We start from the raw sequence: 16,050 nt of genomic DNA on the forward strand, positions 1-16,050 counted from the left end.
CCTTTACATCAGATAAAAGCCATAACAAACCCAACAGCCCCAATATACAAGAAGCTAAATAGAGGACGAATAGGGGTGGCAAAACTGCCAAATATAATCCCAGAACACCAGTGACATCTAGGGGCTACTGAGGTGGGAGAGACTGACAAACACTGCTCCCAAGAGTTCTGCAGTGCAAAGCAAGCCATTGTCTTTGAGTGCTGACAGAAGCACATCACCAAGGAGTACGTGAATACCTGAAGCCACATTTAACTCGTACTCTTATTACATTTACATTTTAAAAAAAAATTAGGAAAAGCAGAAATAACTGTGAAACATTACCTGGTAATTTATCACATCAGCAGCACTTCAGTTCTCCCAAGGTTATATACATCAGTTATCAGAACTTGCATCCAAATGCCAGCATGATACCTTCTGGGTTGCAGATAACCTGTGTGTGTGGATGACACTCAGGTTTGTAGTTCTGAGAAGTGCTTCATCAATACATCTCCCCTCTGCATGTTTAGCTGAGTGAAGAACCAAGGAACTGTTAGGACAAAAGTGTTTTCAGACTTCACATACACAGAACTGCCCACATATTTAGAGTCAATTCAGAAGACTTCAAAGGGACTTGGATGATGTTTTGAACAATTGCACTTTAAAATGCATGTCTTGGCAGCTGAGCACACAACACTACAACTCTACCCTTGGTGTGAAGGCAATTCACCTGTGTGCTGAACTGTTTTTTGGAACCAAAACACCGTGATTTTGCACTTTACAGAAATATCTGGGTCCCTCGTGACCAAACTACGGTTTGTACTTGTTCTGTTAAAAAAATTCCATAAACCTCTCAAAATACAGTCACGTAAACAAAAGGCTAAAGAAGGTCTCATCATCACATGAGTACCTTCTAACCTAGAGGGGCAGTCTAACCCACTGAGCAACACCACTGCTCAGAAAGAGAAAACAGACATCTTCAAGGCTGCCTGCCTTCTCCACTCATCAGAAAATAAAACATGAACAGGGAAGCACAGTAGCATGACAAGCTTCAGCAATCTTCAGAAGACACAATACTTCACACCTCAACAGAAGGCTATGCAAAGTCAAGGGGCACAAGTGGAATTCTCTGTCCCTAAGCTACCCATGTAAAAGCACAGGGGGCTGCAGCTTTAAACAATGCAGAAAGGATAACGTGTCTTCTGGCAGTTTTGAACAAAAGGAGAACCCACCTGCATATGCTCTTCCAGGTAATACATTTGCACATGTTTTCAGAACAACTAGTCAATATAAGGATTCAATCTTCCATTTGACCACTAAACTTACCGGTCAGACAAGCTGGCAACAATTTCACTTCAGGAAATTAAGCCACACAGCTGACATCATAACTTGCAAGTTCTGCAGTTTGAAATACCAATTTACATACTACCAGGAAAATAAAAATATTTTTTTCTTCTTACATGGAGTAGAAGCCTCAAGGAACAAAAAAACCAACTAAAAATATATCTGTTTTATTTACCAGTTTTCTAAAAAGCAAAGTCATAAAAATTAGTCACAAGTGGCAAAACCAAAATATATTGCACAGTGTACAGAAAACATTGTTGACATGTTGACAAAGTGTCATCACAAATAAATCATCTTACAACAATTTGGAAAAATTACAGCTTCAGAATCTTATCTATAAATGGAGGCATGTAGATTTAAAGTTACAGGAAAATATTTTAATACCACCCTGTAAATGCAAACACTTTAAGGATGCAAGATTAAGTTCATAATTAAGCACATCCACAAAATGCTCTAAATATACTTTTCTCTTCCTTTCACTAAGTTACAGTTACAAGATGGTCATCGAAAAAATAATAAAAGAACTGAGAACAAATAAAAAAGACATGAAAAAAGAAAAGCATGCTAAAGCAAGGAAGTTCAAAAGTGGTTGAAAACTGTGAAAAATATTTGTATAATTATGATGCACTCCTTTTATATAAAGCTTTTATTTTTCCCAAACCCTGGTCCAATTAAAACTGTTCATGTTTCCACGTAAGAATGAAATCTATTTAGTATGTTGGTATAGCTGCACTGTTCCGTTTATGGTTAAAACATTTAATACATCGGACGTGAACACCAACACTTGAACATTTCTCATTCAGTTTATATTTACATATATTTACGTTTGACCTTGCTAAACTGTTAAAGACAGGCTTCAGATCTTGCTGGGTAGTGCTTCACACTACATTTAAGATACTTATTTTTTTTAAAATTGTGATTCTACTTGTTTCACAAGTTCACACATTTCACTATTTGCAGAACCTGTCTCCAGTGCAAATTTCCTCATGACACTGTCCAATTTATAACTAACTAATTATTTGACACAAATTCTTTCTTCCACTAAGCAAATACCAGTCACTTCTCCATAGTTTTGGTGGTGTCAGATCTAACTTTAGATCCTCTTTGTATGCAAAGAGAAACATTCTTAGAGAATAAAAATAACCTTAAATTTCAGTGAATAGAAACGTTAGCCTAATAAAAAAGGAAATGTTTCCCATGAAAAATATTTTAAGACAAACATATCAAAGTCAATTGAATTTCTCCATTTTTCACCCCAAGACTTAAAGCTGACATCCAGCAATACTGCAACTGAATGTCCTTTAACTAACCAACATATTGAAGTTGTTCTTTCATGTTCTCTTCCCACATCCAACACATATAAACAGCACAAGAACATAAAGTACAAATATTCAAGTCAATACAATCTCAGAGGCATTAAAATTAAGTCTTTGACAGCAAAGGATTCCAGCCATGCTAGATTTGAGATTATGCAATTCAAATAGAGTGAGTCAACACTATTCTCAAAATCACTTTCTTTTTTTAAGAACCACCTTCAAATGACAAGATGAGTCTAATCCTCCCTTGCCATGTAGGAACTGGATGTTTGTTCCGCCACGTCACAACAACTGATGGCCAACCTCCCGACAGAACAGGTCAGAAATAAAGGTTTACGTTATCCCAAGCTTTAACAGCCTCTGGAGCACACACAGTCATTCTCTGTGGTCTTAGTTTTTAAAAATCTTTAAGCATAAAGATTCCTTGAGTATAAATTCTCAGAAGTTATGCTTCAAGGTAATAAACAGTTCATAGTATTGCAGTGTCCATTCAAACAGAAGGCTACAAAGTTGTCAACGCTCCTCTATACTTACACAACAACATGTATTTTAACCCAAGACCATCTTACAAAATTAGCCCAACACTTCTCTTAGACAAAAAAAGTTCCTACATTCAAAACTATAGGAGACAAACAAAGAGGATGGGATCAACTGGTATGAGAAGGGCAAGTGTGAATTGATTTCCTTGAAGGTTATTTCTTCTACGATGCTGGACCACTTCAAATATTAAGAACAATGCTAAAGAGCCACTAAGCAAAATTGCTTCAACAATTTCTAATGCTGAATCATTACCAAAAGGGGATTTGAAGAACCGTATGTACGTAAGGAGATTTTCAGCACTTATTAACCCACTCTACAAAAAACAGTAGGCATCAATGAAAGTTTCTACAGTTTATAAAGAAATACTTGAGGCATATAAGTGCAAAATATGAGTCTTTTAAAGAAAAGCTATACCATCTTCAACAATGTCCTTACTGGGAAGAGATTGCCACCATTTAAAAAGAGATTCATTCACAAATGACTCTTCTAGAGCAAGAAAAAAAATTTGCTTTTATGAATTGGATTCATCTTGCTGGATACAAGATTAAAACTTGATGGATCCTTCACTGTCGTTTTGAAGCAGTTTTCAAAACAACAGGCTCAAATGCTATGTTTGTTCTTCACTGACTTGACTCAGGGAAACCAAGTTGTTTTCTCCACTGTCTTCAATCATTTCATTAAGGTCCATTTCATGGATTTCTTCATCATATGATGTATAAAAATTGCTCTGTACATTGTCCTCACAAAAAATACATTCCTAAAAAGAAGAAAAAAACACAGATGCACTCATAAGTAAAAAAAAAAAAAAGCTTTTCCAAACAACAGTCCTCTTGCATGCAATCCTGGATTCCAAGAGAACCTTTACATCTGTGCTGCAACTACCAGATATATTCTACTCCACAACTTTTCCACACACTATGATTTTATACTGTGCAGTAAATCAATAAAAGTACTTGAGAACTCTACTGGAAGCAGTTATGTCATGGATCATTTATAATGCTGACACCTTCCAAGCAACTTTTCCTCCATTTGGCTGCTAACACTGCAGTAACACATTCATGTTTAGTTGCAGGGCTAAAGAGACTAAAGCAAGTGTACAGTTACAACAAATAAACCTGTTTTATTTTGTTGTTTTTCTTTTTTTTTTTTTTTGCCTTTCAAGCCATTAATCTACTTAGAGGAATCAAGGCAAGAGATGATCCTGAGTGAGAAGTCTGATAGAAAAAAGGAACAGTATATTGCCATTCATTTCATCCTTTCTAGAAAACAATGAGCATAAATTTCTGCACACAAAATAGAGATTTTTATGTAGTGAAGTTTCTGGCTGTGTTGCTAAAGGATTTCAAACAGATACACAGAAATTGAGAACGAGGAAGGAAATTTCTTGCACTGTATTTACCACTCCTTCAATTTCCCTTATTGGAAAGAAGACTTGTGGTAAATTAAATCAAGCTAAAAACCACTGCATGGAAGTCTGAATTTTCTTTTCTCTGCATTAACTGACCAAGTTTTCCCAGCAAGCTTTTTCATTTCAAGCTTTAAACAGAAAACTTTTTCATTTCAAGATTTCACTAGGAAAGGAAGACTCTAACATAGGCAGCTAATAATTTAAGCACTATTATACATGCAACAGTAACCAACTCATTAAACTTACGGAATTAGCAACAGTTTTTGGCAGCCCACCCTGCTGGATCCATGGATGAACTTCAATAAGCTCTCTTTTTTGGTCTTCTGTAAATTTTGGCTGTAGTTTCTGCATTTGTTTTAATTTCTGCTTATCTTCTTTTAAAACTGTTTCCAAATCTCTAAAATAAAAGGGATTTAGAAATTGAGCTTCAGCAGTTTCTGGGCTTCATGTCTATATGAAGTTATACAGTCAAATACTAACATCTTTTTAATGACTGTTTTTGTTCTAAAACATCACGCTTACAAATCTTATGCTGGAAGAAAATTAAGTGTGGTTATTTCAGCAGCTCTCTACATTTGCAGACAACCTTAACACATCTCTGTTGGCTCACTGTCTTTTCAAATCCCATCAGTGAGAACAGTTTTCTCAGAGCTACTCAGGCAGCACCATCAGTGAAACTACCAAGAACTCCAGCTTCCCTCTGCTGCTCCTGCAGGAGTTCCAAGTTCCCCTTCAGTGGGAGGACAACCCAAAACAGACACCAGATGCACATGAGGTATTAAAGCAGATGTAGTAAGATATGTTTAAGAAAGTCATCAAGAATGAACTAATCTTTAGAAAACACTGTTCTGTTTCAGCAGACAAAGTTCTCTCTCCCCCCAAATGTCCTACCTTCATTCAGAAACTTAAAAAAACATGCACCATACCAATACTTACAAGCTGTATTCCTCTGTAAAAGATGACAGGGGAAACCAAGTTCCAAGATACCCAGTACAATTTCTGTTCCTTACAGGACACTCAAGAACAGGTTGGCTTTACACTTCACTTTTAGGGCATCAGGCTCTGACAATGAGCTTAACTCTTGTTATCACAACATCCTGTTTCATACTGTCATACTTTGGCAGGCTTTGCTATTCTTATGGTCTGCTGGAATTCCTACCTATGGTTGTCAACACTTCAGGCTACAAAAACTGGGAAATGTCAAAGTATTTTTAAATCTAGGGAAAAATGCTAAAGTTCTTGCAATGTATTATCTACTCCTTTCCCCATCATGCCTGTGTTTCTGTATTTTGAAAGCTTGTTTTCCTCCTTTTTCAAAGGCCTGTCTTTACTGAAACATCCTACTCCTTTCAAAATACCATTCGCTGCTCCCACAAAATAAATAAAAAAGAATAAATCTGAAGACTTGACACCCCTTCTCCCCCTCTATCTGCTCTTTGCTATTGAAGCAGGAATCTTTTATTTTTTAATAAAGTTTTTTCTATTAGAAGCCTTATGATTTTTACTTTCTACTTCCCTGTCCTGTTTGAATGGGAATTTATGAAGAAGAATGAACATATGGAAGTTCACAACCCAGAAAAAAATCCACAAGTCCAAGAGCAGCATGCCACTGAATGTGGCATCTCAGGGACAACAGCCAGGGAGTGCAGATCTTCCCTGCTAGACCATCCCTAGATCTAAGCATATTCTCCAGGAGCTGTTAATTAGACTTCAGGGATTTCTAGGCAAATAGATACACTAAGTATAAAATACCTTCAAAAATATATACAGTTAATTCTAACTCAGGAAATTGATCTAAAAATACAGGTAAGCCTAATCAAACAATTTTGACTTCTCAAGAGCTTCTTGTGTAGTATGCAAAAGATATGAAGGAAGAGAGAATTTTTCTTGACACTGAGCTCAACATTAAAACCAATTTACTTCTATTGAGACAGAGATTCATGCTCAACTTCCCTTCTGCTCCCCCCAGCATATATAGAATTTATGAAGGACTATGACACTGGAATTACCGTGAAGGAATCTGGTAAGTCATCATAACTGTGTCATCTGTGTTTGCCATCAAGAGCCATATAGGATCCTGAAGGACATATTTAATGAAGTGCTCACTTTCTTCCATTTCTGTCTTCATTTTGGTTTTATGATGATTTTCTGAGGAATCAATGCTCCCAAAGTATTTGCTGGTATGACTAGTTTCACTACTACCTGTAAACAGAGATTTAAAATTTTACTATAAATTGTCAAATACATAGGTTATTCAAATGCTTCTGAAAATAGAGAAGATTAAAGAGAACGGAAAGTAAAATACAACCACTCTTCTATTTCCTTTTTTAAACAGAGGGAACTTCCACCCCTGAGTAACTGCATTAATATTTTTAAAACTCAAATTCTCAAGTTCAGTCTCTGCTAAATTTCAGCAGAATAATTAGCTAACTTCAATTTAAAACTCTGAAAGGAAACATGAAGGAGTATGGTCTTTTCTCTTCATTACTCCTTCATACCTGCATAATATCTTAATAGCTATTTTACACATGCTTAAAAAAAGGTTCCATCCTGTAAATCAACAGCAAAATATTTGTTTACTGGAATAAGAAAGAAATCAAGAATAAACCATGCAACGTGGGGTAAGGACAAAGATTTTCACTTGATGTCCTTGGTGTTTGCGACACCTCACGCTCCAATTCTGCTGGAATGCTAAGAGAGTTCTGGCTGCCAGTGTTACCTGTTCTGCTCCCTGACATGTCACAGCCATTGGATCCAGAGCCCAGAGACTCGGCAGCTGCAGATACGCCACTCCCTGAAGAGGCTGAACCAGTGCCTGAACATGCATCTTCTTGAAGTAAAATGTCAAGCAAGACACTGGACATGGAGAGTTCATCACTGTTTTGAGCATCCATTGGAGATTCAGCCTAGTGATAAGAAGGAGAAAAAATAAAATTAAAAAAAAAAACCCCAAACACAAACCCAAAAATCACGGCTATTTATTACTAAATGTAAATGATTTGTAATAAATCAATTTAACTTCATATTCTAATATGCTTACATAATGATTCAAAGATAGACAATGACCAAGACAGACATATGCCAAGACCAACTGAGGAAAAATAAAGTGGACTGATAGGCAGACAAGGGTTCTTTCAGTAAGACCAATCCAAGTTCTCTCGGGACAAATCAGACTTTATCCAAGCCACCTAATACATACACTAGCAGGTGCTCCTACTATAATCTGCCTCAAAGAGATTTGCATCAACAGTCCATCACTGTTCCATCTCACCATGCACCAAGAGCAGTAAGAAAACATTCCCAGGTGGAAGCTCCCTAGGTCAGATAATCTGTTTGTGTATTTTTAAGGGAAGAGCTTTAACTATGCTGAATTTTAATGCAAGCAAAACTTCCCCGCAAGTCAGTTTGAAGATTAAATATTAGAAATGAAGGCTGACTGAACTTAGCAAAATGTAATAATGGAAAGAACCAGCTTTATCCTTAATACATTCCTGAACAAAGGGAGGAGGCAGCTGAAAAGATGCAAGTTGCAGCTCCATCCCATCAGTGACTCAGCATTTACAAAGATACTCTGTGGTGCCTTTAGAAAGCACAAGTATTAGTCTACGTATTTCCTCCACAGAAACCTTTACAGACATATTACTACATCTGAAGTTATTTGTTAAATTGATTTGTCAAATCTGAAGGAGCCAGCAAATAGAGGTTACCAAATAATTCAGCTTATTTTAGTGCACCAAATAAAACAAAAATAATGATCTGCAAAAAACGATCCCTTCTTCATCACTTTGGTTGCTTGTTTGTAAACAAAGATGTGATTTTATTTTAAATCAGCTTCTTTCAGACCATTTGTAGATTGTTTTTCCCCTCTAAACAAATTCCCCAGCCCAAAACTTTTTGCTAAAAATAAAGTGCCCATATTATTTTAAAATCTATTTCAGTGGTTTTCAAAGGGGTTATCCATATTCCTAAATTTTTTTTCAAAAAAGTGGAACAAAACTGTTTCAAAATGTATTTCCAAGCTTCCTAGTGCAACTTTGGAAGAACAACAAGGTGGATTTAATTTTTAAAGGTTAAGACTAGTCTAATGATTGGGTTTCATGTTTTATTCTGCTGAAGTTTGAATTTACTAACTACAATTGTGAGTCCAGCTCCTGGCATTGTAGTGACCGACTACTGTCTGTTATCAAAAAAATAAGCCCTGTGAGTGAAAGGACTGAAAATGATGTACCAGAGACAGGAAAATGGGCATCCCTCAGCATACTTACTGGTAAGGATTCCTTTCCACTACAGTTATCAGTTGTCATAATTTTGCCTATGGCTCCTTCCTCACTTAAAGCTCCATGTAAACCCGCAGGAGCTCCACTGTCAGCAGTTTTTGTGGTTTCTTCCAACTGTAGAAGGTTCAGAGGAGAACTGCACCTTGACTGGAACAGAGGTGGTGAAGCGTGGTCATGAGGACCCACTGACTGTGGAGTGCAGGAGCGGGACGGCTCATTTCGTGTCTCTGCGACAGGAGCCTTTTCCGGCTCTGCTGGTGGATTGTAATGGAATGGCTGTGTTGGAAAAAATGCCTGCTGTGGGAAAGGGCTGGGGGTGGCAAACGGTGGCTGTGCTGGAAATACTGTCTGTGAGGAGAAAGCGGAATGGGCAGGGAAGTTGGGCTGACTGTGGTAAAGTGTTTGAGGTAAACTGTTGTTCATCTCGGGGTAGACATAGTTGGGGAGCACAAGAGCTACGACAGGGGTCATGAAGGGTGCAGAGAACTGGGAGGGTTGCATAGGGCAAGTATTTCCAGAGTCTGGCAACTGATTAAAACCAGAGAGTGAAGTTTCAGGAGCTGGTGGCACAGTCCCCCCTGCTGGAAAAACAGGAAGTGAATATGCAGGCATAACAGTGGGAAAAGACATTGCCGAGTAGCTCGCTTGTGAAGTCTCTGATGGTGACCAAGCAGTGGTATTTAAACCCTGGAGATGGAATCGATGGGGGAATTTAGCTCCAGAAGTTGTACTGTCTGAAGACTCCTGTGGCTTAATGCGCTTTGATTTCCTGTTCTTTCCGCTCTTCTTCCAAGGCTGATCCACTCCAGAAGTGGCATTTCTTTGTCCACGGCCACCTGCAAAAATCAAAGAAGTTATAATAAAGGTTATAAAAAAATAGTTATCCAAGACCTGTCTAACTGCTTAAATAAAAAATTAAAGGTAAAAATCTGAAAAAATTCCTCAGCAGTGTCTGACTTCTGTTCCAAGACACATCAAGACTGAAATGGGAACAAAATCAGATCAGCATCAAGCATTTTTTAAATGCCTGATCAATGCTTGAAATGCCATCCAGAGTTCCTGGACCTAATAAACAAAACAGCCTCACTACTACTGCTTTTCTCTGCCATTTCCATCCCACAGATTGCATTAATAACTTAAAGGCAACCAATTACCAGATTGTTTCACTACAGTGGAACGGGGAAAAACAGGAAAACAAAGGAGCTGAAAACAAAACCAAACCACAAACCTGAAAAAAGACAGATGGAAAGACAGAAGGAAAAGAAAAGCAAGGGATTACAAGCATAGATACAGTAAAGCAAACATGCTAAAGCATGGTTTTTGTCCCTTGAAAGTAAATGCATGACAGTAATAGTACAGAGAACAGATAAAAATCAAAACATCAGCTACTATTACATTAAAAATTATATTCCACTCTCCATCTTCTAGCAAGAATTTTTCTGTGGACTTTGAAAATATCATGCAGCTGTTACTGTTCACAGTGGCCCCATAGTACAACTAAAAATGGAAATGCCCTCCCAACAGGATTCACTTCCTACATAAATGCAGGTCTTCTAGCAAAAACTATTGCCATACCACGTTCACCAGGCCGTCCTTTTGGTTTATCTTGTAAGTAGTAATTGCAGTGCGACTGAAAAATATTAAATCTCTTGATTTCTTTAAACTTATTCAAGAAGCTCTGCTCCTCTTTTTGTGTATGCACTGCAAGGACTTCCTTTGTCAGTCCCAGTTTTTTAAAAGGCTCCTTTTCTTGATTTATATGTGCAGAGCTCGATGGAGGGGCAAGAGGTTGGCCATCTAAGATTTCTGCTCCACTCGGACCATCTTCTATCATTTCTACAGAAATAGAAGGAAAAATACATTGAGATAAAGTAAAAAAAAAAAGCTCTGGATATGAATTTTTAAGCTATTACAATTCTGTAATAATTTCACTGCAAGTTAAAGATACAAATTCCATCCCTACTTATTCCATTTCACTAATAACATTTCAGCTGTAAGAAAATGTAAGTCACAAGCAGATATTAGCTGTTCACATCTGAAGTTTAACCTTGCCAGCAATTGCCATTTTGCAGAAAAGTTATAGCAAAAATCATACCCAGTTCAGGTTGTGTCTTCTTGTCTCCAACATGAACAATGGTACTACTGTAGCTGCACTGACTTGTGAGAGACACAACACTTTCAGGCTTGCCAGGTAAAGCCAAGGATGTTAAGTGAGCACCAACCACTGGGGGACCACTTGATTTACCAGGTGCCTTCAACACAGCAGGATCTATTAAAGAAATAAAGTTGCAGCTTACTGAACATCAGAGAAAATTCCAGTTACCTGCTGCTAGGGTTGCAAAACAGTAAAGGCCAAACTGTGCTTGACAAGACAGAAAATGAGCATTTTACTTTCTACACTCCACCAGGAATATTGTAGGAATAGAACAACTACTGAGCAACCAAATCCAATCCTCTATCCTCACATACAGCCAAACCAAACCTTTTCAATGAAGGACATTTTGCTCTTTCTTGGTCTTAATTGTTCTTTCATGGCACAATTTTGGAAGGCACTTTCTAGCCTCTTCCAGCCTAAGAATAAATTCCACGCAGCACCCATAGTGTTGTACACTAATCTCTGTCATAGCTGGTTACCCTGATAGTTTTGCTCTAACCAAAGTTAAAATTCTCTCCCCTGAAAGCTACACACAGTAATCCAGCAGAGGTCATACCAGTGCCTCATAAAACAGTATTAAACACTCTTCCTTTCAGAGAAATACTTCCATAAGCCATTTCACAACTAAAATTTGCCTTTTTCCTGATTAGATTACACTGGTGACTTCATCATTCTCAGACATCGGTGCAACAAAAGACTCATGACCCACATCATATCCTGCCTACTAGAACTGCAGAGACTCCAAATTACATCATTTCAATTCCTTCTACAGGACACTTTGTTCCTATGTATACTGATAGCTTCTAATTTCATTCTAAAAGCTGCATTAGAACTTCTTTTTGAAGCTGATCAAAAGTAAATATAGACAAGATCATTCCCAAGACCAATTTTTGAGACACTCCATAGACATTTTCCCTTCAGCCTCATATAATGACATGGCTGAATGAGCAAATCTCTCATTTGCCTTTAGTTCTTTATTAATCTTACAATTCTTGTACTAACCAGTTACATTTTTTATTTTAGCTCCCTATTCAGACAAGGGACCATGTCAAATCCTAAAACTCAAAACCCTACTGTATTTTGTAGAGTACAAATAAGTTCATTGCATCTACAATCCAGATATTCCATCAATTCCTCGGTATTCCGATTGTAGGGAAGATTTTCACGAGAGAAGATCACCAGCATCAAACACTGAGAAAACAACTATGAGGTCATGCCTAAACTACACTCATTATTCTGCAAAGAGTAACACCCAACTGACTGATAGCCAATCAAGAAAAAGCTGTGATGTAGAGATACCTCCCAAGGGCTGCATAGCATTCTCAGCTGCTTTTTGTTCATGAACTCCAGAACTCAGTGATGCAACACTTGTTGAAGGTTCACATTTTCTTTTTGCTGTACCAGGCACATTACAACTCTCCAAGTACCTAAAATACAATGATTTAACAATATTAGATATACAAATCTTAAGTCCAGAGGTTAAGAGTAATCTACACAGTAGTTGCTCACCTGATGACACTGTCCAAACAGCTGATCTGTTGATATGAATATACAGGTTGTTCTTTCCAAGCCAACTCTTCAGTAGTCACATTCTTAGGAGCAGCTGTTACTGCAGTATCCTTTCCCCCTGCATCTTTTACCTGACCACCAGGAGTATTTTGTTTTTCTGTGAAAACAGATACTGCTATTATGCAATTATGGCATTAAATCCCTGCTAATTCTCATAAAAGTAACAGTAAAAATTTTCATTTCTGCATGTTTCTGACCAGGTCACAAATTAACCACTGTAAAGCGAGAGCTTTGCGCCCTAATGGATAAACTGTGTGTGAAATATTTTCCTGTCCTTATGGATTCTTGGAGATGTAAAGTTCAGTTAGGTCCAATTTATGGATCCAAAGTGAACAGATACTGTGGCTCTGGGAGAATAGATATCATTACAGTTGAAACACACTCAGTATGAGGACAGCTCCAGTGCCCATTTAAGGAATCCAAACCACCAGCTTTAAGACATGCCTTAACTGTGTGTTATACCACTATCAGTTCAGATATAGCCAAGCACAAAATTTTCCTGAACACAGTAGAGACACAGAGCAATATAATTTTATTGGATAAAAATGCTGCCTTTTGATTAGAACTAAACTAGAAAAAAATCCTACTGTCATATTATACAAGGCACCAACACAAGAGACTATAATTAACTTTCCAATGTCTTACCTGCAAAAGACTCTTTCTTATGGTCCGGTTTTGCTTTATTGTCAGTGAAAATATGCTGTCCTTTATTCTTGACCTTACGGGCATATTGACAAACCTGCTGAAAGCAGTTAATTAAAAACAGTTATTACAAAATTTTGACTTAAAACATCACGCACAGAAGTTCCTCAGTAGACCAAATCTAACCTCAGTCAATCTCAGTCTTGCACAATTAGTTTGATCACAGGAGAAATCTGCATGCATTGCATACAATCTTATTGTGCAGCAGGAGAAATTTGGGAACTGGAAAGAAGAAATTTAAAGTATGGTTTCTGTACACAATTACTCTGTATTTTGTTTAATATGGTTGAATGTTTTGGATCAGAAAACATAAGGATACGTTACAAAGATGACTTTAGAAAAAAACCTATCACTTGCTAAAGAAGTAAGGAAAGCCAGCTATCTACTTCCCTCAAAACCAAGATCTCTTGGAACATTACTTTTCTGCACAGCTCCAAAAAGTAATAATTTATCTCTTACACAAAAAATCCAAAGACTTCATCTGCTTATGCCACCAGTGTTTAAGAACTGAAAGCCAAGGAAGTGATCACTTTGGCAAGAGCAGGAGTCTGCAAAGTCTGATCACAGAAGTGCAAATCAGATTTGGAAGAATTTGCCTATAAGCAGTATAACTCAGTAAATAAAAATTTTGTCTTTCAGAACTGAATGTAAAGTAAAGTTTTAAGCACAAACTAAAAGATTATTATATTCCATTTATTTCATTCCATATTATGGGATGTATTTTTGCAACATTAAAAGCTATCAGAGTCAAGCTATCACTTGATTATGCAGGTATTACTGCATTTAATCTTCTTAGTTTCATTTGGGAAAACAGTAATTACAGACTTTCCCCTCCAGAAAGAAACTGCTTTCAAATATCCAGCTGGTTTTCCCAGAAACACAGCATATAACATATAACAGACATTAGATTAAGTAAACACATTATACAGGTTTAAATTCTTTATAAACCTTGACTTTCATGCCTATAACTGTGTTCAGTATCCTGAGACTTCATTTATACCAGGAATGTTTATTCCTTTAGACAGAAAGGTTTTTCCTATGTCAAAAAAGATGACACTTTCTTTACGCTTTCTTCCATCCTTAATTTGTAACTGTTAATCTAAAAGGTAAAAATGCCCACTTTGACTAGTTTGTTTTGTGCCACATACTTAAAGAAAAGAAAAACTTAAACCTACTGGCTTCTCCTTATGAGTGTCTTCATTATTATTTCCCGTGCTGTCACTGGAGGATGCCACACTCATTAAGTGCTCATGTGAACCATTGCTACCTAGACTCCCATAGCCACTGGATCCACTGTTGTGTACAGGCTGTTAACGACAACAAAATGTACATTTTTATCTACACACGTATCTCAGCACACCAGTAATTCTATGTGAGAAAAAAAGACTTTATTTTACATTGGGTTTTTTGTTGTTTGGTTTTTTGGGGTTGGATTTTTTTTTGGTTGCTTGGTTTGTCTTTTGAGAGGACTCCATAGCTGCATGAAATCCTTAAGATACTGAAGTATGTTAAAGCTCCAGTGGGTAAGTCTTTTCTGGTAATCCTGAGTGCAAGTAGTTTCCAGGATTGTAGCCAAAAATTCCAATATAGTAGTAGACAGCTAAACAAATGGCCACACAAAGATAAATAGCCTTCCTTCAGTGGGAAATGGAAAGGGTAACAAATAAGAGACGTGCTGTACCTGCAGTAATAGCCGATATATTTGCTCAGTGATTTCCTGAACACTGGGATGAAGGATTCTGTCCTCTGTATAGTTGGGAGCAGCAAAGACATCTTCATTTAAGGGACCCCTGTGTAAACCAAACATATACCAGCTCACTACAAATGCAAGTACTTCAATCACAGACAGGCCACAGCTTCAATTTAACATCTGTATAAACTGAACAAAATCTAACACTCATTCTGTTCCCTTATGTCTCTCTCGAAGATCACTAGATAAATCTGAGGGAAGGGAAAATAAAAATAATAATTAAAAAAATAAAATAAAATCTAAAAGTCCCAACAGTGTATTGACTTACGTCCTAACTTTGTGTCTTCCAATAATAAATGAAACTTTTCTGCTCCAAGGGTTGATGAAACTGGACCAGCTGGTGTCCATGGTGATATAATCTCCATTTCTAGTGCAAAACCTGATTGGTGAATAGTCAAAAGGCTGTCCTCCATACTGAAGAACTGCAATGAAGGATTCAAAAGGAAATTTTAGATTAATATTTTCACAATTCTACTTAATGATTCAGGATTTTGCAATGAACTGCAAAGGAGGAAGATGCTATTTGAAGTAACAAATGCCAGATACATCAATACATTCAGAAATGCTGGGCTACCAGAATAAGGAGACCTTCATAATTTACTGGACTATGGTCAAGAAAATCACCTTTAGAATACAATGAACTAAAGGAGGATGAATTAACAGCTTTACAATTTCAAACTTGAACAAATTAACATTGCCAGAATGACTCTTATTCTCTTCTCTATGAAATAAGAAAGATTATCATTTAATGTATGACAACTTCTTTCACGCCATTCCCAAGAAAACTTTCTTTACATATGAAATATTCATTTACAGTCAACTTGTTTACAGTAGATACATATGGTTCATATAGAATATAAAATTGAGTGATTTCTCATTTTCATGAATTTGCATTAAGAATCAAGTTGTACAGTAAAAGATTCAGGATTTACTTGCAGAAAAAAATCATAGACACAATTTCCCCTCCTACTTGTTGAAGTCTTTGTCATCATACTTATTAATTTTTAGGAAAA

The 16,050-nt window shown here is 37.0% G+C and overlaps 1 protein-coding gene across 8 annotated transcripts in view; it reads right to left on the reverse strand.

The window, feature by feature from the left end:
• Positions 1 to 1,471: 1,471 nt before the first annotated feature.
• Positions 1,472 to 16,050, reverse strand: part of PER2 (period circadian clock 2) — a 46,091-nt gene continuing 31,512 nt past the window's right edge. For 7 of the 8 annotated variants that reach the window (XM_017825565.1, XM_017825564.1, XM_017825561.1 and 4 more), the window contains 13 exons: positions 15,306 to 15,459; positions 14,969 to 15,077; positions 14,463 to 14,594; positions 13,231 to 13,327; positions 12,526 to 12,682; positions 12,316 to 12,443; positions 10,957 to 11,130; positions 10,437 to 10,697; positions 8,850 to 9,697; positions 7,304 to 7,490; positions 6,594 to 6,786; positions 4,831 to 4,981; positions 1,472 to 3,933 (listed from right to left, as the gene is read on the reverse strand). In XM_017825565.1, coding sequence (XP_017681054.1) covers positions 3,784 to 3,933; positions 4,831 to 4,981; positions 6,594 to 6,786; positions 7,304 to 7,490; positions 8,850 to 9,697; positions 10,437 to 10,697; positions 10,957 to 11,130; positions 12,316 to 12,443; positions 12,526 to 12,682; positions 13,231 to 13,327; positions 14,463 to 14,594; positions 14,969 to 15,077; positions 15,306 to 15,459 — 2,741 coding nt within the window. In that variant the 3' untranslated portion in view covers positions 1,472 to 3,783. The remainder of the gene's footprint in view (positions 3,934 to 4,830; positions 4,982 to 6,593; positions 6,787 to 7,303; positions 7,491 to 8,849; positions 9,698 to 10,436; positions 10,698 to 10,956; positions 11,131 to 12,315; positions 12,444 to 12,525; positions 12,683 to 13,230; positions 13,328 to 14,462; positions 14,595 to 14,968; positions 15,078 to 15,305; positions 15,460 to 16,050) is intronic. The other variant, XM_017825567.1, reaches the window with a different exon arrangement.

Source organism: Lepidothrix coronata, unplaced genomic scaffold (assembly GCF_001604755.1).
Source record: "Lepidothrix coronata isolate B3197 unplaced genomic scaffold, Lepidothrix_coronata-1.0 Scaffold120, whole genome shotgun sequence".
Lineage (NCBI taxonomy): Eukaryota > Metazoa > Chordata > Aves > Passeriformes > Pipridae > Lepidothrix > Lepidothrix coronata.